Source organism: Hippoglossus stenolepis, chromosome 15 (assembly GCF_022539355.2).
Source record: "Hippoglossus stenolepis isolate QCI-W04-F060 chromosome 15, HSTE1.2, whole genome shotgun sequence".
Lineage (NCBI taxonomy): Eukaryota > Metazoa > Chordata > Actinopteri > Pleuronectiformes > Pleuronectidae > Hippoglossus > Hippoglossus stenolepis.
In genome coordinates this window covers 15,653,670-15,681,650 of record NC_061497.1, presented here as the reverse complement: position 1 = coordinate 15,681,650, position 27,981 = coordinate 15,653,670, and the positions used below count along the sequence as shown (strand labels likewise).

Genomic DNA, 27,981 nt, shown 5'->3' with positions numbered 1-27,981 from the left:
CATAGTTTGGTCAACATCCCAGGGCACAGGGAGAACTCCTGTTCCTTTGATCTACAAAGCACTGGCGTATGTAGCGGCGGCGTCGAGGCCGGATCCAAACGTGGCTGACGCAGACTGTCCATATATGGACATCTCTACTACGGGACAGCGCCACAGTCTATGAACAGCACGCGGACACATCAACACACAAGTTCTCTTTCGCGCGTGCTCACGTTCTCCTGCGTTTATACTTTTCACTCAAACTCAGGTTAACAACAATCGATGATTTTAATCAGAAGCGTGAAAAGATCTACGCTGTTTTCCGCGGTGTCGAATCGTGGCAACGTTATTGTTCTTTCCGCCCCACCCCTCCATCGATACGGAAAACCCCGCCCCCACCTGCGTCACATTGTTTACACGCCTCCCTTCGCTTAAAAACAGACACGCACACGAGCGAGCGGTAAATTTCATCAGCGGCCACGATAACAGTTCCCCGGTGTTTTCTCCTGTGTCCGCTCACCGTCATCCACCAGAAGACAGTGAAGGTAAACCACCTTTATGTTTCATTTACACGACAATAGGATTTGTTCTGCGTTCATCGCGCTGTAACGACGTGTTTCCTATGTCCACTCGGACTGATGCAATCCCCCCCCCCCCCACGCGTGTGTCGGTGTCAGTTGTATTAGCGCTAGGTTTCATGTTCTAACAACGTGTCTTTCGCCGTCTAAAGTCGGCGTAAACTTATTTTCTTTGAACGAACCGACAATGTGGTGTTGTGCGTCGTTATTCATATTCGCGCTTCGTCCCGTGCGGCTGGGTGTTAGCGAGGCGGCTTAACGTGTCACTCGAGCGGGGACTGAGCCGATGTAGTCCCGGGAAACTGGTAAGTTGATAAAAGGCGGCCATTGTGGAACATGTTAAACCCGCTTTCTGCTGTTTGTAAACCCGCCGCACGACGTTTGGCGCGTGCACCGATGGGTTTTATTCATTGCTTTGCCCGGTTTAGCACCAAATTAGCGCCCGGTTAGCACGCGACCGAGGCGTGGACAGACCAATACGTGCTGCTTTCAATGACCCGAGGAAAGCGTGGAACTTCTTGCAATCTAGTGAGTTATCGATACATAAAAACAGAGTGTGTCACTAACGAATGTAGCTATCGATCATAAGTGCATGCATTTGTATTTAAGCAAACACGTGACTGCTGTGCAACTGATGCAATACAACAACAGTGGGTTCACGTGCAGTAATGCGTGTGTTTAAAGCTACAACACACAGACACTGATGCAACATTGCGTCTCAAGGCAATCACCTGCGGCGGCTGGCATGATGCATACAGCAGGGCACCAGGAAATGCAAAGTGAACACAGATGGGTTAAACCAGTTGTGTTCACGTCAATGGCACATTCTGATGTTTCCGGGAGTTGTGAAGGCGGCATTAACACCACGCGAGAGCCGCGGCCACGTAGTTGGTGTTTCAGCCTCCGACAGACTGACAGCTCGGTGTCTCCCCGCGCGGTCCACTCTGCGTGTAAGTAACCGGTTTCTGTCTAACGTGGATTTCTGTTTATTTACACCAGCTTTGATATCCGTCATCCCGCGAGTGGCCGCGTCAATGTGACTCACCCTTCCGGGTTCGTTACCCCCGTTCTCGGATGCTCGGGAGTGCCACCCCATGCTTCCGTTGCATCAGCCGGTTGAGAGCCGCACCGCGTTTAAAACCTGCCGTGCGAGTTTGGACAACGTGATCCAGACCCGCCGGGTTGCAGCTCAGATTGAGAAAAGGAAATGTAACCCTAATTGGGAGGCTAGATTTGGTCTTACACAGCCTGTTAATGGTTGTTTTTTTAAATCCACAGAATGTTGTGGTGTCAATTTTACAGTTGATACAATTTAATTCTGTTGAATTATGTCGCTTTATACTGAGCTGGTCGATTAATTGATTAGTCAGTTCACAGAAGAAGAAAAAAAGTTGTAATCAAATTTTTTTATTTTAAGAAACATTTTCTGGCTGAAGTTTCGTAAATAGATTTGTTCCTTTCTCACACATGATGATAGACTGGTGCCTGGAGAAAACAGGATGTATGAAGACACGTAAGAGGGAATTAAAAGAATCACTTTCTCTAATTTTATATAGACAGATAACTGAAAACATATCAAACTATTACCCCAGAAAACGATCAGCAGGTTAATCGATAATGTAAATCATAAGTTGTTCCTGTACTAGTTAAAAAAAAAAATTAAAAAAAAACAGGTTATGGACAGGACTGGTTTTGTCAGACAGCGTATATATTAGTTGTAAATATGGGCTGTCTTGCAGTTTCCCATTGACTAGGAATACTTGTGTTTCATAACTTAGTTGATTTAAATGTTTTTAGTACATCATTGCATTAGCCATCACCAACCAGGTTATACAAACACGTTTTATATGTCTGGGCTGTCTGTTCTGCTGCCTTTGTAACATCCCCCTTGTTAAAAATCCTGAGGAAATTCTGACCATTTGTCGTCAGTCAAGGTAAACCTGTTATTTGCTGTTTTCGAGAAGTGAGGTTGAAAAGATTATTTTTGGACAGGCTTCCACCACACCCTCAAAGTCACTAGTTTAAAAATTGTTTACCAGCCTCGTCTTTGTGCCCACGCAGGTCTTTATTGGCCAGTTGTCCTTTGACTCTAACGTGTACTTCTGTTCTTGTGGCTGGTGTTGTTATTGTGACGATAGTGTTGGCATTGGTCGTGGGAAAGTGACCAGATCCCGAGACTGTCACATTCAATTTCACAGCGATCACAGTTTCTTGGCAGGGGCCGTGGTGTCCGGCCAGGTGACTTAAAGGGTCGTTCGGTTTGGTCTCAGCGGTCGGTCCGATCACCTTGTACAAGTTCACACACATGCATCAGTGCAAAAAAACCAAACGCATACAAACTTCTTCATGAAACTGCACAGAGTGTACCTTAAACATACAAACACTGGGGAGAACATTGTTTGTAATGGCTAGAATAATAGTTCACTGCGTCCGGACGTGATATTTGTTCCGTCCAGGGTTATGCAAGGTCATGTGTGCTCTTTTTCAATAGCTGCCCCGGATCATGTCGTCCACTTCGCTCGGCTGCTGGTCTCACAAATGATGATACAGTTGTATTATCACCAGAATTATTTTTTACTGATTTAATTTACAGTTCATTTTGCTCTTTCCATTTCATAACTGGTAACTATATAAATGCCGTTATGATTCTTTTTGGAAATAACGTTGCTGGTCTTGTCATAGAACCCAGGTGCTGTGTTACTGTTGACAACAATGGGAGTCAAACCAAAGCCACGTGTTGTTTATATGTACAGAACGAGGAGCAGCAACAAGCTAGTGTCTATTAGGGTCAGCAGTTTTGTTACTTGTCCCAATAATCCTCTTAGACTGCACGGCAGCAGTTGCAGCAACGCTAAGTCAAGGAACAGGGTCATTATCCCCTGTGTAACCGAGGCAGTGTTCGCTCAGGTCGTTGATGGTCTTCCTCGAAAGATAAAGAAACCCTTTGGCCTGACCCATGTTTGACAGAAAAACTGAAATCAACTTCTCTCCCCTTTTCATAGTTCATATTTTCTTCCAATTGAAAGTTGTGCCTTAATTTTTTTTTTAATTACAGGACAGAAAAATGGCTGCAGGTAGCACACCAACCTTTTCCTCTTGCTGTGTGCGGGCAGTTGCGTGGCGGCGTAGTTCACAAGACGGCACATTTGTGAACTACACCTACGTGCAAAGAGGGCACCCTCGTGAAAACCACAAGGAAAAGATTAGCTGGTAGATGACGTGAGGGCAGACTGACATTAAGGTGGTTCCAGCATAACTTTAATGAGACCACCCCTAAATGAGCTGTGCCAGAGATGATGGAACTGTGACTCAACTTGGCCTGTAGACATGAAAGGAAGGAAAAAGGACATTTCCTTATAAATTATCATTCTTCCTCATCTTCCGTTAAGGATGAACTCTTCGTCCTCCTGGTCTTTGACAGTTTGCCCAGTTTCAGTTGCACCTTTGTTCCACTTGGTGAATGTATGTGCAGCGTTGGGGCGAACCCCCGAGGAGATCACAGCCAGCTGGGCACAGTAGTTTAGTAATAAATGTTTATTGACACAACATTCACACTCTCAGATCTCAGTTCCTGGTGTGCATGTGGAAAATGCTACTGGAATGTCACACCAAGTGGGGAGTGGGAGCGTTTCCACCCAAGTACCAGTTTCCCATCAATCTTCAGAGGGCCGAGTGTTTATTATTGCGGCTGTCGGGTGCACCGTGCTGTTTTTATTTCATTGTTTCACTGTGTTTGTCTTTTTCTCTCAACACTTAACTGTACTAGGCAGGATATTCTCTTTTGAAATTGTGAGGTTAGAAGTGCTTTGATAAATAGGTGATATTGTTTTTATGGTATTAATAGAATATTGCTATTGTGCTGAAACACTGAGAGCATGTATCCTGCGTTTTATGAAAAAGAACAGACCAAATTTAGATTATAACATAAACGACGTTTTTTTCTTCTGCGTCTTTTTTTAAATTCTTTAGCATACCCTGTGACCCGAACCTCTGTATGAACTGAACTTGTCAACCTGTTGAGGTTTTGGTTCCTCTTTGCATTTTCATGCTTTTTTTTATAAACAAGGAAGCTTCAGAAATACAAGATGGTTAATAACCCAAGACAGTGTTTTACCATTTTGTGTTTTGCATGTTGTGGCCTCTTTGTTTTCTGTTTTTTTTTAGTTTGTTTCTGTTTGAAAGCACCTGCAGCCTCAGTTGGTGTCACCTCTTGAGCCAGAATGAAAGCTGACTTTAAAAATTTTGAAAAGCACAAAAGAAGGCGAACAAAAAGCCAGAGCTGGTGATCACAGCTTCAGGCTGCGTTATGCTTCATTAGCTTCCTGAAATGGAGAATGTGGATATTCTCATGTTCTGCCCGCAGCAGCTCGGGTTGACACGAGGTTAACAGGAAAATCGGCACAACAAAAAATGACTGTGAAAATCTGAATAGCGGCCTTGCAATTGTCACTCCTCTGCGAGTGTTTCTTTTTCTTTTTTTTGCCCAGCCTCTGATCCAGGTAGAACCAGACTGTACCACCTGGTCTGTGTGGACTGGGTTAGTGTTTCTCTTCTTCCCTTTGCTCCCTGACTGATGGGCCTGAAATGTCCATCTGCCTTCTCAGCATTCACACCAGGGAATCAGGTGTCATTGCCTTAATAGCCTCGGACGCAGTTCAACGTGGCCTTGACGCCGCTCCGCCCCCGCAAGTCCTGACTTCAAGCTGTGTGTTGGAGAAAAAAACACTAAGCTGATCCTTGCCACTGAATTTCGAGTGAAACTGGAATTCAGGGCAGAAGTTGTTTTTTTTTCTTCTCCCTGCGTAGTGAGACATACGAGTAGAGAAAGAAGTTCTTTCCTAGATTAGTGATTAATATGTCGTCAGTCCGCAAGAACAGAATCTTTTAGATCAGAACAGCACAGTGGAGTTAAGGCTGTAGTCCTGACAGTAGCAGTTGTGATAGTAATGCTAGTGAAGGTAGTGTAGTATTGCAGATAAACTATGCACAACTCGCCCTTGAACGAGAAGCCCGGCTTTTTTACAAACAGTACATTACGTAATACAACATACATATGCCAACAAGTGTGTTACCTGAAGTAGCAATTAAGTAACTTATTTTGTCATTACTTGCACACAGGCATTAATACTCTTCACTTCATATTTACTGTTTAAAACGACAAAAAAAATTGAGGACGTTGTCTCTTTGGATCACGTCTCTGCCAACATTTGTCCACATTTTGTCTGTGGCTGAAAAACACCAAAATGTTAATTAACCTGTGGTGTTTTTTTGCCTGATGCATTACAGCAGCATTACATTTCTGATATATTTTCCCCAAGCCCGTCTGTGTCGATCCACTAACTGCCTCCGAAGTCTGGTTGCAAAACACTGCGTCTGTCTCAGATTGTCTTTGCCAAGTGTCCTTGGCCAAATATGAACTGTTGTGTTTGTGTGCATGTTTCACATGTGTCCCTCACCCTTGAACTTGACAGGGTCGTCACCACTGATGTATATCACGCGGCTGTAGTCCTTGACGATGGTTTTGTCTGTGTGTTATTCTTCAAGCTCGAAAGTTCATATCATTGATAATGCACTGGTCAATAATCAGTCAGTGTAAATATGTTCAACACTTTGATTAGGCGACAACAACAATGAGTATCACTCCAAAATGGACACATTGCACTTTTTCATAAATATTATCCGTGCAGAAAACAACCTTTTTTAAAGGAGATAATTGTGATCTTAATTATTTGAAGTATTTTAATTCCTCTTTGAGGGTAAATGATTTGTTATTTGACATTTTCAGGGAGTTGTTACTTTGGGTAAGGGCCAGTTTTTATAGAGGGTCTTATCCATATCAACCTTCTCCCAGTGCAGCTGGTTTGCCTTATCAAGCCGCTGGTTCGCTCTGTCCTCTTCTCCCCCTGCTGATGTTAGTGTCTCCTCACAGCCTCTGGCTTTCCCAGGCTTCTCTCTGTCAGCCTCCATCTGCTGAAAAAACACAATACGAGCAGAAGGGCGCCCTTTTACGCAACAAGGGAGTGGTGAGGAATTAGGCAGGATTTTCTCTTGTTTTTACAGGGTGTGTGTCATAGCAGGTCTACTCTCTTATTTTGATTAGATTTAAGCATAGTAGGATAGCGTTGAGTTCTCTTTTTGTCTTCATGAGGGATCTCCGTAGCCTGCAGCGTGTTGTGAGTCCTTACTACACTGCGAGAGGTTGAAGTATGAATTCCTGGAAGTTATGCAACTGTCTGGTATTTATACAGATTATAATGTCGTGGAATTGAGCTTGTATTATCTATCTAAACCAGCCCTGTCTCTCCAGGAAGGTCTCCAACATCTGCGGTGCTACCTGCGTTCACTAGAAATGTATCTAAAAACCTGCTGAGACATTGTATGTAAGATCAGACTGTGTAAATACGCTTAGCAACTTATGTTACAAAGTTGTCCAACCCAGGTTCGCAGGGAACGTGTCCTAGATTTGACCATTCCTTCAAGCCCTTCAGTGTTGGGTTTGTTTGTTTTTTAATCCTGTCACAGTTTTTCGTGGATTTTGAACAACTTTCTCTGAAAATATTCACTTCTGGATTTAAAGAACAGAATAATCCGACCGCACAGAGCTCTGAGAAATGTAACCATTAGCAGTTACCAAACAGTTCCCCTGTTCTGAGCTGTTGTTTTCTTTTTGTGTTTCATCACAGGTCCTAATCTGCTGCTTCTGTGACCGGACCTCCCACTTCCTGTTCTGTCTGCTCGACTACACCTAAGTGAACACACCTACGCCAGTGGACCAATAACAAACAAGTTATTTGCTGAGTGTACCTACCCCATCTGCCCTAAGTACTTCTAATCTCAGTCGTCTCATACGTGTTGTGTTTAAGCAGTGTCAGTCACACAGCCACACTTGAAGGATTTCAAATGCCTAGCCTGCTTCAGCACCCACGCACAGTCACAGCAAATATGGGCACCAAGCTGACCAACTTTGGCAAAAGCCTGTTGCGTCGCAGGGCTTTGGACTTATCCTGTGAAGAGACCCGATTCGCCCGCTGCCTGTCCACCCTGGACCTAATTGCCCTGGGGGTGGGCTCCACTCTCGGTGCCGGTGTCTACGTCCTGGCTGGCGAGGTCGCCCGAGAGAAGGCAGGACCGGCTATTGTCCTCTGCTTCCTCATCGCCGCTCTGTCCTCCATGTTGGCTGGGCTGTGCTACGCCGAGTTTGGGGCTCGTGTCCCCAAGACGGGCTCTGCGTATCTTTACAGCTATGTGACAGTTGGAGAAATCTGGGCCTTCATCACTGGGTGGAACCTCATCCTTTCCTATGTGATAGGTGAGATTTAACACTAAAAGTTATAAAGAGTGAAGAACAAACGGAAAGGATTGTTTATTTCCTGTCACCACATTGTTGACATTTCTGCCTTCTCTTGTAGGTACTGCCAGTGTGGCCAGGGCGTGGAGCTCAACCTTCGACAGCCTGGTGGAACAAAAGATCTCTACCTTCTTTAAAGCCTCCATGACGATGAAAGTGCCAGGGAAAGTGCTGGCCGAGTACCCGGACCTGTTCGCCCTCATCCTGGTGCTCTTGCTCACTGGTGAGTAAGCCCTTCTCATTACTCTCAAGCATTTTTCTGAAGAACTTTTCGTGCCAGCATCCTAGGAATCTGTCCATGTGAGAATACAGCAAGATAATTTCCAGAAACCTCACAGCTGTAAACAAAACCACACTATTTCCAGCGCAGAGTTTATACATCATGTCCCGTCTCCTACAGAGAGAGCATAATTCATACAAAGGGAAAGAAAATTCATGTTTTAATAAAATGTCCCTGAATGATTCTAATTTAGTTGTTTAATGAGTGACAAGCCAAAAAGGTTGATTTTGAAAAAACAATTATTTTTAAGAGCAACCCCCTCAATTAAATACTCTTATATAAACACAGGACATTACTTTGATTGTCGCAGTCCATGCAAACATAGCCATCGTCAGTGCTGTGTTAAAACATTGCATAATAGCCTGAACAGTTGTCACACCAACATTGCAGCTAGTGTGTTTTGCCAGTAGCCGTGTTAGAAAGAAATGATTGGTGCATTAGTGTCGCTGACTGATGGTATGTGTGATGAAGAAGGAAAACATCCACCCACATAGCAGGACATGGTTTTGATGCTGAAAGTATGAATTCACATCCCTCTCCCTTTCTTTTCTCTCCTCTCTTTCTTAACTTTCTATCCTCAGGACTTCTGGCCTTTGGCGTGAGCGAGTCAGCGCTGGTGAATAAGATCTTCACGGGCATCAACCTGGTGGTCCTGGGCTTTGTTATCATCTCTGGCTTTGTGAAGGGGGACACGTCCAACTGGAACCTGACAGAGGACGACTACATCACCTACAAAAATAGCACCAACAGCAGCGTGCCATATCCGTGAGTATTTACACTCAAAAGTTTTACCGTCTCTTCTGTGTTTGATTGTTATTCATGACTATTAACCCGCGCGTGTCGTCTTCTGCCACTCAGAATCGAGAAGGAATTCGGTGTGGGTGGATTCAGTCCCTTTGGCCTCACTGGAGTCTTGTCTGGCGCTGCCACCTGCTTCTACGCGTTTGTTGGCTTCGACTGTATCGCCACAACAAGTGAGTGATTCTAATACCTCTATGGAAACTTTCACATCATATTTCGACAATGCCGGTGTGTTGACGCACCACCTGTTGCGCATATTTAAAGTCCATGTTATGTAACTGAGTGAACATGGAGAGATGTCACAATCTGGAAACACCCTCGGGCCTTTTCAGGTGCTTTTAAAACTGGAATGTATTATTGCAATCAAGCATCAAATCTCACCACTTCATTTCATCGAACCCTGCCGGTTTGTTTTGTTCTCAGGTGAAGAAGCAAAGAACCCCATGCGGTCCATCCCCGTTGGCATCGTGGCCTCGCTGCTCATCTGTTTCTTCGCCTACTTCGGTGTGTCCGCTGCTCTGACCCTGATGATGCCATACTACAAGCTGGACTCCCAGAGTCCTCTGCCTGAGGCCTTCAGCTACGTCGCCTGGGCTCCTGCCAGATACATCGTGGCTGTGGGTTCCCTCTGTGCTCTGTCCACCAGGTAAAGACAAAAAACATTTTTCTTGTCACTATGCTTTCTTTTACTTAACACTGTAAATCTATTTCACACTAAAGACTCAGATAATTTGGTGACCGTTTATCGCTCCTCAGTCTCCTAGGCTCTATGTTTCCCATGCCTCGAGTTATCTACGCCATGGCAGAGGACGGACTGCTGTTCCGTGTTCTGTCCAGGATGAACGATCGCACAAAGACCCCTCTCCTGGCCACCATCGCTTCTGGTATTGTTGCCGGTAAGTTCACTCACTACTCGTGTATTTGACATAACTTGTCTTCTCTTTGCATTTGCTTCTGTGAGCGTTTATCTTGCAGATATCCCTCTTGTCATGTTTTCTCCATTGCTTTAGGCCAGAAGGCTGTTTGTTGCTGTGTCTCTCCGATAGTGTCAAGTCTGTCGAGATTATATGTTAATTGTGGTTGGTTATTTTTTTTCCCACGGTCACAGCACCTGTCTGCTGCTTCCGCTCTACGTCTGTCTTTTCGGGGTCAATAACAGTTTATGGGTCAATGACGTATAAGGATTTTCAACAGGCCAATTTTGAAATACAATCTATCTATTATAATTATTCAAACATTAGGAATGTTGTGTACACAAAATCATATACAAATTTCAAATGATTTGATTTTTGTGTTTTTTCATCTAGATGAATTGGCCGTGGCCTTAAAAAATGTCATGTGGTGCGACTGTAATTTATCTTAAAATTAATTATTTACAATTTCTCAATAATATAAAGTCATTGGTAACAAAGTAGTTGTATTTCTTTTGAGTTTTTGTAAATAATGATCTCATATTTTTGTCCTATAATCTCACCATCCCCTTATTAAATGTAGTTAACAGACTTATGTTAACTACAGTGCAGAAAATAAATTTTAATGATTTTGAGTAATTTCAAAGAGGTTTTCACAGCAGCAGTCATGGCCGGACGGTCGCACCACATGATATTTTGACACTTTAAAAAACAGAAACATTGAAATAACTAATGGTTTTTGGAAATTTAAAGTGTGTACATATACAGGAGAGGTACTACATATATATGGTATTTCTTTATGTATTTAAACCTTTTTTTAACAGAAGAAAATGCAGTCGGACAGAAAATATAGGCGTCACGTCAATGACCCTTATACTATAGAAAGTATGCAGAAAATGGATACATGTTTTTTCTCTTGCATTGTGAGCAGTCTGAACCATTAAAGCAGCAGTTTGTTTCTCTGACATGTATAAACTAAAGAAATCTGCTTTTGCCTTTCCTTACAGCTCTCATGGCCTTCCTGTTCGACCTGGCAGCTCTGGTTGACCTCATGTCTATTGGAACTCTGTTAGCGTACTCTTTAGTGGCCATCTGCGTCCTCATCCTCAGGTAAGCACCTTTCAGTCTCTGCTAGCGCAGTCTGAAAGTCTTCTGAAGTTGTAATCATGTGTTAGATACTCTCCAGCAGCTGCTGTGCTAATGTCATTGCCAAGTACGAGTATTATAATCTGTGTGCAGCTGAAACACAAGGTTCACAGAAGCTTTACGCTGGTTCTCAAATGGCTGTGATCGCCTTCTAATTGGACTAAACAGGACAGGAATGTTGTGATATTTTAAAGCTCTTATTTGTGCGTAGCCAATCTTTCCAGCTGCAGCATAAGTGTTTTTTTTAGCCACTGTGAAAAAAATACCCACTCACTGACACACTTCCTCCCTCCACAGGTACCAGCCAGGCACCCTGAATTCCTCCAGCCAGACGGAGAATCTGGTGGAGCTGGTGGAAGGGGAGAAAGTGGCTGTAAGCGGAGGGGACAGCGGCGACGAGTACGGCAACGAGATGGAGGAGAGGCCGCTCCAAGAGGCCTTCACTGTCAAGCTGCTCTTCTGCCCAAGTGGAAAGACGCCAACGAAAACCTCTGGGAACATTGTCTACGCCACCACTGCTACTATCTGTAAGTATGGGCTCAACGTAGAGCAGTAATTCACACTTTGCTGTGACCAGCTTCAGTAACCTTTTCTCTGTTTTGCTTCTGTCTTTGCAGCCGTTCTTATCACCATCCTGTGCGTCATCCTGGCCAACTTCTTGAATAAGCTGCTGACCGGCCACCCGGGTGTCGTGGTGCCCTGTGTCATCTTGACTCTGCTGTGCACTGTCTGCTTAATCATCATCTGCAGGCAGCCTGAGAGCAAAGAGGCTCTCACCTTCAAGGTAACGATCAAACCCTGCGAATGCAGATTTGTGTGTTTTAGTCTTTACTTCTTTTTTTTGGGGGGGGGGGCTAAACTGTTGAATTAGCAACAGTCTTAGCAGCTTCTTCCTGCTACCTAGAACAGAACTATGACCATTTTGAAATCTAGTTATGCTGACTTTGTCTGTGTCCTCTCAAGGTCCCCCTTCTTCCCTGGTTGCCCCTCTTCAGTGTCTTTGTCAACATCTACCTCATGATGCAGCTGGATAAGAGTACATGGTGCCGTTTCGCTGTTTGGATGGCTATTGGTACGTTTCATCACTACTTATCCGGTTTTCTAGTGCCACACATTCGTGTAGCTGTTTTGTAATTTCCTGTTTCCTCTCCTTTTCTCCTCCAGGTTTCGTCATCTACTTCTCTTACGGTATCAAGAACAGCAGTGAGGCTGCCAACAGGTTATCTCCACGCAAATATGAGCCTGCGCTGCAGACAAAACGCCCGATTTACACGGGCGCCCCTGACTGCAGTGACATGGAAGCGGGCGACAGCCCCTGATACAGACTGACATAGACCTGGGAAGCGTTGCAGAGCATCTACACTCATTTTGGCAGTGTAGGCAGCCTGGAACACACACCCGGGTTTAAAGGGAGGAGAGGCAAGAAAAACGCCACACACATCTTACCTCTGACTCGGAGGCTGAATAACTTGATGGCTTGACACTGTGATAGAGCCACTTTCTGACCCATGTGTCTGTTCTTAATCTTTTGTTGGTAGTTAGCCTTAGCCCTCTTGAGATATGTACCTGCCTATAACTCATGCTTCGAACGGACCGAACTAACAGAGTACTCGGTACTCCTCGTGTTTTTCATTATTTGTTTCCCCTCCATACGATGGTGCTGTGGCTGTGAGGAGCCACATGGCCACTAGGGGTGAATTAGTACTACTGTGTACATTACTAAAAGAATCCCAGCGGAAACCAGTGAGTTTATGATCGTCATGACTCGTGGCTAAACTTCATACTGTTTAGGAAACCTGATGTCACGTAGACCGCACGCACAAAAAGAGGATGAAAATCGTCTTGTAGTTGTGAAAAGCTTTGAGTAGAGTCGACATATCTGGTTTGTTGCACCAGCCTATTTGTTTGTGTGTTAACAGGGTAGTGCTGAGGCTGTGACGTTTACAGTGTCAGGTCAGGGCCTCGCTAGGTCAAAAACACACGGTCGATGATGTTGATGTTACTTTGTCGAGGCTGAAGTCCACGCTCTACGCGTTGGATGACGTTCTTAAACATACCATTGCTGCTGTGCCCCCTGCTCACAAAGAACAGATATAGTGAATTATCCGTTTTTTTATTATTTTTGTTTCACATGTAGACGTAAAATGGAAGTCGAGGCCTTTGTTTCAGCAGAAACCAGGTAACTTAAATTATTTTAATTCGACTAAACATCCAAAAGGCAACAAACAAACCTTGAAGTACAGAAAAATTGAATCTCTACCATTCGTTCTGGTATTTGCTGTTTTGTAAACCCCATCGATCAGTTGTACATGGAACGATGTGTCCGAAATTTAAATCCTCCATGTTGTCAATTTCCAGACTTCAGCCACGCACTTGCATTTAAACCCCTTGAATGTCTGTACCCAGATATTCTTACATCAACACTAAAGTATCAACCTTTTTTGTTTTTACTTCCTTGTGAAAAGACTTTTTTTCACAAAAGTTCTCGTTTAGTTTCAATTGAAACGTGTTCTTGGCAGCTTTGTCTGTTGAGCTTCAATCACCTTTATTTTATTTTTACTACTGTATTTACTTATTCTTCTTATAGAACTGTTAATATTTAAATGTTAATAATATTGTTTGTTTAGGATAGCTTTCTTTTTATTTTTGTTTCGAGCTTTAATATCAACCTCAGTCGTAGATGTTCACATGATTTTGATTTTCAAATGCAGCTTTTTTTTTTCTAGTCTTTTTTTCACCAAGTGATTTAATTTTAATATTTTTCTTTCCTTTGCGAATAAATCAACATGTTTTGGGATATTAGCTGAGCTGTTCGAAACAAGTAATGACCACTGAAAGTTGGTCTCTAAATTGTGACTTTTATTATGTTTTACTTTTTTCTCCTCATCCTCTGAATATGTTAAGTTATTGTTAATAGTATTTTTTTGTTGTAGTAAAGTGTTTTACTGTAGAATGTACAGTATCTGTTACGCATCTTTATTTGTATTATGCTGTTAATTATACAAACCTCTTTTCTTTAAAATATGGCCTTTAGTGTAAGTTTGTAAAAGTTGGTTATAATAAATTACACAAAGGCCTTTCATTTAACACGATGCTGCTGTTCGAGGCAAAACTAAAGCATTTCTGCAGACTTAAACAGGATTTCTCTTGTGTTCAGTGTTTGCTGACATATCAGAACGTGACAGATTTTTGATTTTGATTCGGACAGTGTTTCTAGATGTTGTGAGTCTATAATCTTGTGCCTAAAGAACCATCTTTCTGCCTGAGAAAGGCACCGGGGCTGAAAGCAAAGGAGTCGTGTGTGTGTGTGTATCAGACACAATGTGAGACAGATGAAGTGTAAACCTCTGTCAGTGATGGACTCCTGTCACGCAGAGCTCTTCACACGCAGCCCTCGTTGCCTTTCAAAAATCCACTCGATCATCTCCCTTCTAGATGCTGTCTTATTAACCGCAATGATCTATCATTGTCTTTCTGTTTTGTATCCTGTACAAATGGCTGTCATGTATAAAGCAAGCTGTATTTTCAACATTTTTTTAAAAATAAAACATGGTTCATGCGTATGTCAGATTGAAAGCGTCTCTTTTTCATTTAAAGAACACATTATGTTGGTATGAGCTGCATTTCACAGTCTGTTGAATCCGGCTTTACCGGTTTTGTAATGAGTCATCGGTGACACACCCCTTAGACTTCATTCACAATGTCAAATATCCAAGTTACAACATGACTCAGACCTCAAGCTCACCAACTGCTCAAGTTCCTACATGAATCTTACAAACACTAAAACCTTGCTTCTATTAATATACAGGAATTGACCACACGTTCTACGCCTAAAACACTACTCCATATAGGTATATTAAGATCTGATACATATACCATGTACACAGAAATGTACATGGTACTACTGCTTACCATTTCACCTGTTCATAGATGTCAACACTCAGCTCTCTGCATTATTTGTTGAGAAATTCCCCAAAATTACGTAATGTTGTGTAATGCAAAACATTAGAAAAGAAACCTGGAAGTAGTTTTGAACATTACACGGTTATTTGTAATTTACGGTATGTTGAGAATCGAGACTTTCATCCGATAAAGCTTAAAAAACCAATTTCTTTAATTAAAAAAAAAAAACTGTGCATTAGGACCCATTCTCTATTTATTCTGTCAATATTTGGGTTCCCACTTTATTCAAAAGTAATGTCTAATTTATTTTCTATATTTTTATTTGTGTTTAGTTGAAAGAATTTTCCCTTTTCCCCTCCCTCCCCTCTTTCACGACACACTGACGCCCTCTAGTGGTTACAAACAGCATTACACCAACAGTTATTGAGTTATCCAACTCAAAGTAAATTTAATGATTAAAAAAAAAGAAGCAAGGTTTGCACAAATTTATATTTATGTTTCCAGACGTTAATTATTGAGGATACTTGATGTCACAACAACATGGAACAGTCGACTTTGTCAGGTTTGGTTTTAGATCAATTATTTACAGTCGTGTGATGTGATCTCCACACGTTTCCTGCCTCCATTCAGTTTATATTCACAAGATTAACACACAGTTGTATGTTTGGATGTGTGGACAGGAAGTTAAGTGTGTGTGCTTTGGCATCGTTCCTCCAAAAGGCACTCGAAAGACTTGTCCACTTCAAAGTGTTTCTCATCCCTAAGCAACAGATGGAGGGACATTGTTCCTTCTGCTCTTTCTGCCTAGAGTGAAATGGTTATTTATATTATATCAAAAATAAAAATTCTTTTGTGTCTTTGGAAAATTTCAGTTAAAACGGAGACATGCACTGATTATAAACATGGACACATTGACTTTATATAAATGGACTGTAGGCATAAGAGAGAAAGTGTTGTGTTCAGACTCATTAAATATAGGTGGGGTCACAGGAATAATATTGTGCAAACTGTATAAATCAAACAAAAACTGTTTTCTTTCTATTGTTAGTTCATTTGTTTATAAAGCCACTTCTTATGTTGTCACAGGATAAAAGTTAAGTCTTAAGTTTTTCTTCATTAGTCCATTAGACATGTTTTGTTATTATTATTGTATTATTCACAATTTATTCTCATGTTTATGAATGTATTTTATGTTCATTTTAACCGAGCACACCGGGCTTCCATACGAAAAGCTTTAAGGTTATTATACCGTACCTGTTCTCACCATAGACTTTATATAAAGACGGACAACATATGTGTGTGCTCCCCAAAAGTGAAGCTAAAGTGTCTCGATCGCTCTCTGGTGTGTGGATGCAGGGTAGGTCATAAATCCCACCTCCTCCATGTTAGCAGATGTGACATGTACCAAATTAATAAGTTAAAGTTCACTTAAAAAAAAATGTTTTTGTGTGATTTTAGGTAGTTCTTATCACACTGATGTTTTGGTCAAGTGTTCAGCATTCCAGTAAATTTGGTTTGAATTTATTTAATGCAATAAAAATGGGGTGAAACATCGTAATTGACAGTTGAGACTGACTCGGCGAAATCTTGACACTGAAGTTCTATCTCTAGATCGTCACTGCTCAGAGTCTGATGGTGGCGTTCGCATCCAGGATATTTTAGCTGCATTTCTGGATAGTGAGAGGAGGTGAACACGCGTCGTCCATCTTTACAAACAGTCTATGGTTCTCACCACCACAGACCAGTCAACATGTATTTGGTATTAACCTCTAAATTCTTCCCCCGTGGTCCAGTAGTTATCAGTATAAGCAGCTACAGTGTCGATTCCTTTTCAGCGAACAGAACAATTCTCACAGTGGAAAACTCGTTCTCCAGCATTCACACAAACAGTCATGACAACATCTCAAACTTTGGTTCGATTTGATTTCACTTTCCTTATCGCATTAAGCCACTTGGATTTGTAGTGCAGCACAATCGGTGAAGATCTCTTCCTGTCTCCTCTGTCCCACTGGACACAGCCTGTACAAGTTCTGAGTGTTCTGTACGAAAGTGGACTTGAAGTGTCGGTAAGAGCTGAGGGTTAAAGCAACACTATGTACGTCTTCTGAGCAACAGCGCCCCCTGCAGCCATGAGTGGTGATTAATTCTGGTGTGTCCGAGCTATGAAGTGGTTTTCAAGATAAAAAAGTCAGTCTGTCAGTCTGTTGAGCGCAGCACTGAATGTGTAGCCCTACTCACTGCACTGAAACACAAGTGAACAGTGTATATTACCCATGATCCCCGTCTTCCTGACCCAGAAGAGCTGCGGCTGTAACAAATCCACCCAACTCTGTTCAGAATTCTTCATATTTTGAGTTTCCTCACTGAATATTGGAGGAACGCTGGTTTTTAATGACGTCCAAAGGCTCCTTTATGCCGCGTGATACAAACGATGTAAACATCATAGCCCATATTCCACATGTGCTTTACGTTGGCATGGTTATTAAGCAATATATCCACTAGAGGGCAGCGCAAAGGCAAGAGAATATCTAACGGAAACACACACGGCGACAGTGGAGGAGGTTGTGATAATGTACCTCTTCAGAAACGGGGAAAAGCGGCTGACTTGTAAAGTTTATCCTTATAACCGGGTGAAGTAACATCAGCCTGTAGTGTCGCAAAGTGTCTCCTCAAAAAGTTGTTGCTGAAATGTCCTCCTTGTGTCCTATAGTCGTCTTGCTTGAGCCATTGGCTGCACTGCCCCCCTGAGGATTCCCGGTGGTACTTCTCTGTCGTCTGTTTCGTACACTTTCAAAAGACGCGCGTAAATACAGACCAAATTAACGCAGATTACGGAGAGAAGGCTCTTTACGTTTCCGTATACGTACCTAACATTGAGCATAAACGAGCCTTATGTCTTTTTAACCAATCTACAGTTCAGGCTCACTGTTGAACTTGCTGTATCTGATTCCTGTAATTAAAGCTGCAGCTATCAGTCAGTTCCACGCTTCTCACAGGAAGTCGTACCCACTCGCCAAAGTTACATAGAGCAGGAACAGACAAGATTAGGAGTGAGAATGAAAGAGGCTCAATTCTCCATATTTAAAAGTCAGTGAACCATCAAACTCATTTTGAAGCTGCTATTTTAAGGTTTAAAAGTGACGTAATGTCCCCCCCACCACACACACACACACACACATATGCACACAGATCAGTGAGGGGGCGGAGGATGTCTCCTGTGCTTCTCCACCTGTTCGGAGGATCAAAAAAAGGTCCCACGTTCGCCACAAACAGGCACTGACAGTCAAAACGATGTCTTGTGTGTAGAAGGAACATGTTGACACCGCCCACATGAAGTATTCACCCCCCCCCCGTCACCCCCTCATGCTGCAGCCAGGTAGATCAGCAGAGGCACTGCCGGCTGCGTTTGGTGACCTCCTCAGAGGAGTGGACGGTGTTGGGAACGATGCCGCTCTTGACGCCCTCCCAGCCGTCCTGGATCTTGATGTCCCCGCTCCGCACCAGGTCAAAGATGTCCCTCGTCAGATCCACGAAGGCCTGAAGTAAAGACCAGAAGCAAAATGACACCTGGATAATTCATCAATACAAACACGTGGAGCTGAGACGAGGAGTCAATTGACAAGACAATGAATTGATAACATTTCCAATATATAAATATGTTTTTAAAGCAGATTTTTGAAATGACTTTTTTCTTTTGATATTTTTTGATATTTCATTAAACTAATAATTAAATGAGAATTTAAATGAGAATAATCAGCAGATTAATTCACTGATGATTAAAATGGTTGATTGTTGCACTACAGAACTATTTGTTTGGCCTTTATCCTTGACTGTTAAAGTTGTTTTAGTTTATGTTGCATTGAATTCAAATAATACAAATCTCCTTCTTTCTTGTGTAGAAAACCTGTGACATCTGATCCAGTGGTGAGTTAGAGGTGCATGTGTCACCTTCTCCACGTTGATGGCGTCCCGCGCTGACGTCTCCACGTAGCACAGCCCGAAGGCTGCTGCCAGCTTCTCCGCCTCCTGCCGGGTGACCTGACGCTGGGCATCCAGGTCACACTTGTGACCCACCAGCAGGAAGACGATGCTGTGAGGCTGCACGTGGCTCTGAGCCTCCTCCAGCCAGCTGTGGACATTTTGGAAGGATCTGCGGTTTGTGATGTCAAAGAGCAAGAGACCACCCACTGAATTGCGGTAGTAGGCTCTGGTGATAGACCTGGAGGAATAAATGAATTAATAGATAGATAGATAGATAGATAGATAGATAGATAGATAGATACTATGGATAGATAGATAGATAGTTTTGTAAGAAAAAAACAACTACCAATAAATAAATAAGGTGAAGAGCAGCAGAGAGCTATGTGAGTTTAGTTTATAGGTCACGATGCAGTTTAGTGTTTAGAGTTTCATCTTTACCTGAACCTCTCCTGTCCGGCAGTGTCCCAGATCTGAAGTTTGATCCGTTTGCCCGGCTCGATCTCCACCAGCCGGGAGAAGAAGTCCACCCCCACAGTGGGGTCTGACACCTGGGCGAAGCGGCCCTCGGTGAACCTACGGATCAGACACGACTTGCCGACTGTGGAGTCTCCGATGACGATCAGGCGAAACTGATAAAGCCATATCGTCTCCATGTCTCATGGGAAATAAGATCTGTAGCAAAATTCAGAAAGAATCACTCAGTTACTATATTTTTCATACTGGGGCATCAAAATGTTGAATAGATGTAAAGTTTACCATAATATAAAGGATCAGATTTTCAGAAAAAAATCACTGCAGAAATGGCCTTGAGGAAATATACAACGTAAACATGGTCTTCACCTTTAACTGCAGTTTTCCCTTTGTCACAATATTAAGCTGTGAAAAAATATACTGTTTTATTTGTAGGTCTTTTTACGTACATGAAACAGCAGGAAACCATGTGTCCATGTCATTGTTAAATATTAAAGTAATGATTGTGACACAGTCAAACATTATTATAAGACCAAAAAGTATAGAAAATTGAAACATATGAATTAAATCAGCTCTGATTTAACTCACTTTAAAGCTTCTACTCAGAGTTAAAGCAACAAGGAAAAAGGGATGTGTTTAATCCCCGTTTTCTTTTTCGGATGACTCACAGATCAATGTGCAGTTAATCCACAGACTGTGTTGACCACATGTTATGATACTGAGATTATCACAGGAAGAGAATAACAGGCTCAGCTCATCTCAGCCGTGTGCATGTGATTCACAGTAGTGATCTAATCTGAGGGGACGGACGGGAGGAGGAGGGAGGCCACTCCTCTACTACTCAGTAAACACACTGCCACAGTCATCCCCCAGGTGGCTCGCAGACAGGTTGCTAAAAAGCAAATGAGGCCCTGAAGGTAGAAAAGTGGTTCGATATGAGATTCACAGAAGGCCTCCAGCTGCAGCCATAACAACATATAAGTTTACAGCAAATCATGGGGCCCTGCCCTGTTAGTCTAATGTCAGTTTATGAGTTTATTATTTACTTGAATAATTCATAATAATAAAAACAGCAGGTGATGACTTACCTTAAAGTTATCGGCTCAGTATGTGTAAAAAACAAAACCCATAGCGATGGTTGTGTTTTCAGGAGATGATGGTCCGGACTGGCTGCTTCATAAATTACATCATATTTATAAACGTCCCTCTCGTCTGTCGTCAGTATTTTAAGGTGGAATCGTCCGGCTGTGTGGTGGTGATGGTTAAAGGAAGCAGAGCGGCTGCTGTGTCCGTGAAGATGTGCTGATGAAATGGCAGCAGGACACAAACAGCAGCATCACACATCTCCCCCTCGCCCTCATCAGCACCATTACCGTAACTGTACACACAGAGGCGCAGCAGCATCAGCAGAGCTCACAGTGAGGCCTTCACTGACTGTGGGAACAAAAACACATGAACATGGGTTTAGTTTTGATGCGTGAGATGACAGACAGTTTTCTTTGTTGCTGTCATTTAAAAAAAATATTTTGTTCTTAGCTTTATTTAACCAGTAGCAGGCAACAACCAAGCTCCTCTAACCTCAAACTTTAAAGAAACAAACAATGAATTCTAGATAAAAGGATAAAAACAAATGTAAATGCAGTAAAAAAAAATACTCATTCTATTTTACATTATTATTTGACAAACAACTTTAGATTTTAATTAAAAAAAATTCTCTTAAGAATATCTACTGTATACTATTGTATTGCTCGACCTTAAAGAACCTTGGTGAACATATGTTGTGATTTGGTCCCATAGAAATAACATTGAATTGAAATGTTTGAAAATGAAAATTAATGTTGATATTAGTGTTAATGTCTTAAAGTTCATCCAACATTCATAAAAGAAAAAACATACAGTGCTGTGCACTAATATAGGCTACAAAAAACTGACACCTTTTGGTGTATTACATTCACTCTGAATTACAGTCAGGGGTCGGTCAAATAAAAGAAATTAAAAGTCACAACTTGACAGCTTTTATGGATCTAAACATACAATTATTTGAAATACGTTTGTGATTAAATGGCAACCCAATGGTGAAAAAAATATTTAAGGCCTAATAGAGCAGTCGAATCAGTGCTGGAAAAGATATGAAGATTACAATATGATATTTTGTTTTAGCCTTAGTATTTAAAGTTTAGACATTAGAGATGACGAATTTCAAATAATTTTATGTGATTTTAATATTTTATTTTCATTGGCCTTTGAATAATTTGTGATTTAATGCTTATTGATATTTCAATGCTTTTCATGTATTTTCCACAGGTTGCAGATCGTAGTGTGTTCTAATTTTATATTTTTTTATTTGTAATAAGAATATGCTTCATCCTTGATCATTAACTGGTAACCAAACTATTATAATCTAATTCCAACCATATTTAAAGTTAATGGTTTGATAAGCGCAGCCTCCAACAAATTTGATAGTTAAATACTGATTACACATCAATGTATATGTAATAATTGTGTCATTGTGTGATATACAACAGGGTAGTAAATTTAACATAAAGAATATTTTTACTTTAGTTCATTTTTGAATACTGGACTGTAACTGTTTGTGGTATAGGTCCTGAGAACATCTTTCTGCCTGAATCTCTTGTTTACGATGAGTACTTGAACGCACCAGCTGCTATGAACAGCTGTATTGAAGTTGCTTGCAGAGTGAACTGCTTCAGACTGAGAAGAGAGGAGGACTTCAGAGATCACTGCATTATATTTTAGAAGAAAGGAAATGTCCTATTTATAATATTTTTCTACTTTCAAGGACTTTACTTTAACTAGTTCAGTCGTGTTTTTTTGGACTCAGTAACTAAGTTTTCTTCATTATACTGAGGAGGCTGTTCTTCCTGCAGGGCTGCAGCCATGCAGCAGGAGCTGTTGTTCAAAGTGTTGGTCATTGGGGACCTGGGGGTCGGGAAGACGTCCATCATCAAGCGGTACGTCCATCAGATCTTCTCCCAGCACTACAGAGCCACCATCGGGGTGGACTTCGCCCTGAAGGTGCTGCAGTGGGACCACGACACAGTGATCCGGCTGCAGCTGTGGGACATAGCAGGTCGGTCACACTTTGTCACAGGTTTATTACACATCAGGTGACTGTTACAACTGTGTGTGTGTGTGTGTGTGTGTGTGTGTGTGTGTGTGTGTACTCATTTCCAGCATAAACACTGACCTCAAGCTTGATCCTAATGAGGCTAAACCTCATTTCTGAGGTCCTGGCTAAAGTTAGGCGTAGGCCTGAATTAGTCATGGTTAAGGTTAGAAATAAGGTTTTGGTTAGGGTGTCCACAATGAATGAAAGTCAATGCAAAGTCATAAAGGACAGCTGTGCAAACACATGTGTGGGTGTGTTTGTGCTTCAGCAGCTTTTAAAACAGGTCAGATGTAAAAGCTACTTCTATATGGGTTTAAGAGCCTTTTTAGGAGAGGAAGCACATGTAACTTAATAACATAAGTACTAACTGGACAGTGCCGGTAGATGTCTCAGTTTATCATGCAATTCCCTGAAAGTTGTGTTGTCTTGAAAGTGATTTCCAGTGCAATCACCTCAGCATCTGGAAACAGTACAGGATAAATGGAATTGAGCCTCTAACACAAGCTAAATGTGAGAAGATGAAGTGAGCGACGTGAACTCCCAGTGAAAGAGTGTGACAGTGGACTCGTGCACTGGTCCCTCCCTGTCATTTTCGTGTCTAGTTGAGGAATGTAGATCTTGTGGCTGGCCGTGACTCAATTGACCCCATGGTCATAATATCACTCACATGACAGCGACTAATGTAGAATATACACACACACACACCTACTCTTATACCTGTCAGTAATGAACGTGTTGTGAGTTGATTCCATTTTCCTGAACTTTAAGGTAGCTTCACATCCAGCATTACTTGTGTGTGTGTGTGTGTGTGTGTGTGTGTGTGTGTGTGTGTGTGTGTGTGTGTGTGTGTGTGTGTGTGTGATGCCTCCCAGGACAGGAGCGGTACGGGAACATGACTCGTGTCTATTACCGGGAGGCGGTGGGAGCACTTGTGGTGTTTGACGTATCGAGGGCCTCTACGTTCGAAGCTGTGCTGAAGTGGAAAGACGACCTGGACTCAAAGGTCAGATCACAGCTCCGTGAGCTCCACAAAGAAGTCGACCCACCGGTGGTCCACATCTGGCAGAGAGACTCAAACTCTCCCTGTCTCTCTGCACCTTTTTTAAAGGTGTAAATAAAAACCATAATGAACATACCTGCACATGCTGGGCCACGACCACACACTACAACAATTCATGTCAAGGTTATGTTCAAAGTAAGCATAATGTTCATGGTTGTATAAGATTTAGTTCTACTGAAAAGGAAAGCACAGTAGAAATGTTTTTCTTCAAGCACTGGCATTGAAAGCAGTTGGTGATGCATCATCCACTTTACAGTTTAGTCCCATTCACGGGCTGCATCCCAAGGACTCAGTCTACAAAGGCCACATCTTCATTTACTCCTCCGTCTTAGTAGACTGCAAATTCAGAACCGAAATGAGACGGCAGATTTGGACGATTTTCTATTTGTGTCACCAGCTTGTCCGCCCCTTGCCGGCTGCACTTTCATACATAGCTTGTTACCTTTGTCATCACAATGAATCCTGGATGGACTGAAAGGGGTTCCACTTGTTGGATCTTTTGTTGCTCTGGAATTGAAGGCCAGATTTCTCTGCCACGTTTGAAGGAGCCTTTGAAAAGGGACAGACTATAGATGTGATGCAATCAATCTTCAAATGCAGCCATCGAAGGATGCAGCCCTTGAATTGGGAAAAGGCTCAAATCTGAGCCTCCCCTCATACAAACCTTGGAAAAATGAAAGAGAATTAGTTTTGCTTAATTCCTGGATTCCAATGTGTTTAAAATCATCATTTCCGTTTGCGATAAACAATACTTTCATAAAGCACAAGTTTAGACGAGCGGTTATTCGACAAATGAAAATCTAGCCACATGCAACACAGACGTAGGATCCATATTTTACTACAGTGATTTGTATATCTCTTAATACTGTCACTAAATGGTGAAAGTATCATATGTCGTCAGAATTTCCGAATTTCTGATTGTATATTGTACAGAGGGAAAAATTTAAGTACAAATATGACAATTATAGTACTTTTGGTAATGCTGAGGGGGATCTGGTACAGATTGATGAACAATTCCTCTGTTTCTGAAAAGAGAGATGTTAATGCTGTGCCAACTAAATCTATTTTTGATTCTTATTTTGTTTATTTATTTATTGGTAATTTGGATGACCTGAAGTTTTTTATTAAGATTGAGAAGTGTTTGCAGAGGAGGTTATAATTTCACTGTGTCTCTTGTGTTGGTTTGTTTGGCCTTGGCAGAGGCATGCACTCTACTGAATGCAACTCTAGTTATTTATGATTCATATTAAGAATTTAGAGGAATATAGTTCACCTCTGTGAATCACTGTAGCTCTCATGGCGGTGTTGCTATAGCTGCAGCGAAAGCAAATAACACGTCAATGTTGATTTCACATCTTGGCTCTGCGTGCTGCCTCCAAGTTACTGAAGGTTTACCTTTCTGAAACTGGAAATTCAGCACAATTAGGGACCAATGTTCCTGTTGAATAAGTCAAACAATTATTTATTTCATTTTCTAAGCGTACAATGACACAAATCCCTTCAAGTAAAGATAGATAAGACAAGGGTCATTTACATACATTTAATGGTTAAACCTTTGGCCTGTAAGGAAGTTGCACTTTTCCACAACCATCACGTAACCCATCTCTCTTCTTTCATAAGGTGACTCTAAACAATGGGAGGCCAGTTCCCGCTGTGCTCCTGGCCAACAAGTCCGACCAGCTGGGTTCCCAGCAGCCCAAACTCGACTCCTTCTGCAGGGAAAATGGCTTCGTCAGCTGGTTCGAGACCTCTGCAAAGGTACAAGAGGGGAGACGTGGGACGTAGGAGGCAGTTACTGAGGGGAGAGGGGAGATGTGTGACCAAGGAGGTAGTTACTGAGGGGAGAGGGGAGACGTAGAAGGTAGTTACTGAAGGGAGAGGGGAGATGTGTGACCAAGGAGGTAGTTACTGAGGGGAGAGGGGAGACATAGAAGGTAGTTACTGAGGGGAGATGTGTGACCAAGGAGGTAGTTACTGAGGGGAGATGTGGGACGTAGGAGGCAGTTACTGAGGGAGAGGGGAGATGTGTGACCAAGGAGGTAGTTACTGAGGGGAGAGGGGAGATGTGTGACCAAGGAGGTAGTTACTGAGGGGAGAGGGAACAGGTGTCAGTTACTGCAGCTGAATTTCTGTCCAGGTGTTTTGACTTGTTCCAAAAAGTCAAATCCCAAGGGAAAGAAATTCAGAGTTAAATCAATGCCATAGTGGTATTTTGCATTGACTTTGATATAATAGATTTGTTGGGTTTCTCTTTAATATTGTACGGGCTCGACCTTATTATGTTAAGTGCCTAAAAGGGATAGTTCACCCAGAAAGGAAAATTCACTCATTATCTACTCACCACTAAGCCCTAAAAGTCCACCAGAAGTGGCTAAGCTGGCGGACGTTAGCATGTCCGATGGTCCCTAAACGCACCTCCTCAGAAGATATCAGTGGACTTTAAGGCTAAAAACACGATGTAAATGACCTCGTTTCGAGTCGGATATGAACGTCGGTGCTTGCGGACACTTGGATGACACCACACGAGCAGTATGGAGGCATGTTATGTTTTTTCTGTTGTTTTATTACGTCTGAAGCTTTGGTCACCATTGACTTCACTTGTATTGGATTCTGCTCTAACACTGTTTACCCCTGAGACTCCTAAAGTGTTTTGTGGACTAAAACACTTGCCTGTGGGGTTTTTCACTGCTGACACTAAAAGCAAGAGAACACTATTTGAGAACTAGAGGAGCTTCTGCAGTCTGGTGTGAATTATTCCTCCGTTTCTTTCCCTCTCGTGTGGGACCTGTCTAATGAGTTACGCACCAGAGTGCAAGTCAGAGACGGCAGCGTTGGTTGGTGAACATGAGAGAGCTCAGCACACAGGTCAGACAGATTAGCATACAGAACAGTGTGTGACATCCCGGCTTCTAATTAGTTTTGTGGGCAGTGTCCAAATGAAAAAAAGAAAGAAGAAATGACCAAAAATAACCACAGAAAAAAAGAACAGTTTTATTATCGGAGCTACAGTACGTGTGAACGTTTTTGGATTCTCATAGAGCAGAGAAATCCTGTAATGCTAAGATAAGAAACTAAGATAAACCATCAATTCTCTGATGTTCTGGTGTTAAAGCTAAAATACTTTTGGAAAAGGAAATAACTCAATGATCCTCTTAGAATATATGATTCTGAAGCAATAAATCATTGGTGCAACAGCTTCACTTGGTCTAAAATGACCAGGAGCTTGTGGATAATGGGACTTTTTTCAGAAGACATGATGTGCTTCTGGTAAATACATTTATAATTGCAAATCCTTTAAATCATTTGGGGTCTGTGTTCCTGAATTAAAGCGAGTGGAGAGTGTAGAGTGTAGAGGCAACAGTTTGGACTAAAACACTGGACTGATGAGCTCAATTTAGTTGCCCACTATAGTAGCAAAAAAGTACATGATCTTTTTACATGTGTTTTTTTTTTTCCTGTCACAGGAAAACACAAACATCGAGGAGGCGGCCCGCTGCTTGATCAAGCACATCCTGGACATTGAGGAGAGTACGATGATAGAGCGAGACCCCGGCTCTCTCGTCCTGTCCGGATACGCCAACGCCACAAAGGATCACCTCAAATGCTCGTCCTGTTCGAAATGGTGACGAGTTTCCGCCCAAACCAAGGAGTTAACAGCTGTGAGGCCACGGCCACAGAGATGGGTTCAGCTCAGGGACTGTGTTCACTCTGCAAGCCAATGTGTTATCTGTCACACAAAAGAATGGGTGTTGAAGAAATTACTGACATTTTTTCCAAAATATTCTAAAAAATGTGTTGTTATTTAATATTGTGTTGGAACTATTGGAAATACTCAACTTTATATTCTTTATATTTTTTGTCATAAACCAAAACATATATTTCACAGCCATGGAAAAAAAAAACAATTTGTTTGCCTTCCTTTTCCACCACAGAATTTTACAGAGTCTTATTTTATTTATATTTATATAATATTATAAATAGGCTATATATCCTAATGTTTAATAAATCACTACATTGGTAGAATAAATTCTAGTACACATTGTGTTTGATATGCTCAGTTTCCGCATCCTTCTTTTCTTGCTTTGACCATATCTGACACTGCAACTCTGACATTTGGCTGAAGTGACAGCTCCCGGTGATGTTGTTTCTGTAGCTCTTACATAACTTGGACAAAAAAGAAAAATCCACATTTTGACATTTTGATCTGTGGTGTGCACACAGAAATATTCAGCCTTCTTGTTTTCTTTGACCTTTACCTCAGCCCACCTTAATGCCATCTTTATCAAGTCAGGGTGAGAGAAATTAAATCTTTAAAATCACGAACAAGGACATAACTACAAGTCTGACCATGTAGAGTGGGGTTTATCTGGACTAAAACACACAGATCAAAGTG

At 42.0% G+C, this 27,981-nt stretch overlaps 3 protein-coding genes across 5 annotated transcripts; 2 read left to right on the top strand and 1 right to left on the bottom strand.

Annotated features, from left to right (window-relative positions):
* Positions 1-376: 376 nt before the first annotated feature.
* slc7a3a (solute carrier family 7 member 3a) lies at positions 377-14,606 on the top strand. Of its 3 annotated transcripts, none has more exons than XM_035178094.2 (12): positions 377-524; positions 7,241-7,866; positions 7,967-8,128; positions 8,767-8,950; positions 9,044-9,159; positions 9,410-9,632; positions 9,743-9,882; positions 10,905-11,007; positions 11,341-11,570; positions 11,661-11,827; positions 12,007-12,115; positions 12,208-14,606. In XM_035178094.2, the coding sequence occupies exons 2-12, from the start codon at positions 7,458-7,460 to the stop codon at positions 12,360-12,362; spliced, it is 1,998 nt and encodes a 665-aa protein (XP_035033985.1). In that variant the 5' UTR covers positions 377-524; positions 7,241-7,457; the 3' UTR covers positions 12,363-14,606. The 3 variants fall into 3 exon arrangements, with proteins under 3 accessions (XP_035033985.1, XP_035033987.1, XP_035033986.1); XM_035178096.2 differs by lacking the exon at positions 377-524 and adding an exon at positions 532-862; XM_035178095.2 differs by lacking the exon at positions 377-524 and adding an exon at positions 921-1,507.
* An 815-nt stretch (positions 14,607-15,421) lies between these two features.
* Positions 15,422-20,808, bottom strand: LOC118121879 (ras-related protein Rab-39B). The gene is made up of 4 exons (XM_035178101.2): positions 20,487-20,808; positions 19,366-19,599; positions 18,895-19,165; positions 15,422-18,483 (listed from the first exon to the last, which is right to left on the bottom strand). Exons 2-4 carry the CDS (start codon positions 19,578-19,580, stop codon positions 18,328-18,330), a joined length of 642 nt encoding a protein of 213 aa, XP_035033992.2. The 5' UTR covers positions 19,581-19,599; positions 20,487-20,808; the 3' UTR covers positions 15,422-18,327.
* LOC118121881 (ras-related protein Rab-38) lies at positions 20,704-27,710 on the top strand. The gene is made up of 5 exons (XM_047343581.1): positions 20,704-20,816; positions 22,287-22,489; positions 23,401-23,531; positions 25,209-25,346; positions 27,053-27,710. The coding sequence occupies exons 1-5, from the start codon at positions 20,704-20,706 to the stop codon at positions 27,212-27,214; spliced, it is 747 nt and encodes a 248-aa protein (XP_047199537.1). The 3' UTR covers positions 27,215-27,710.
* Positions 27,711-27,981: the final 271 nt, after the last annotated feature.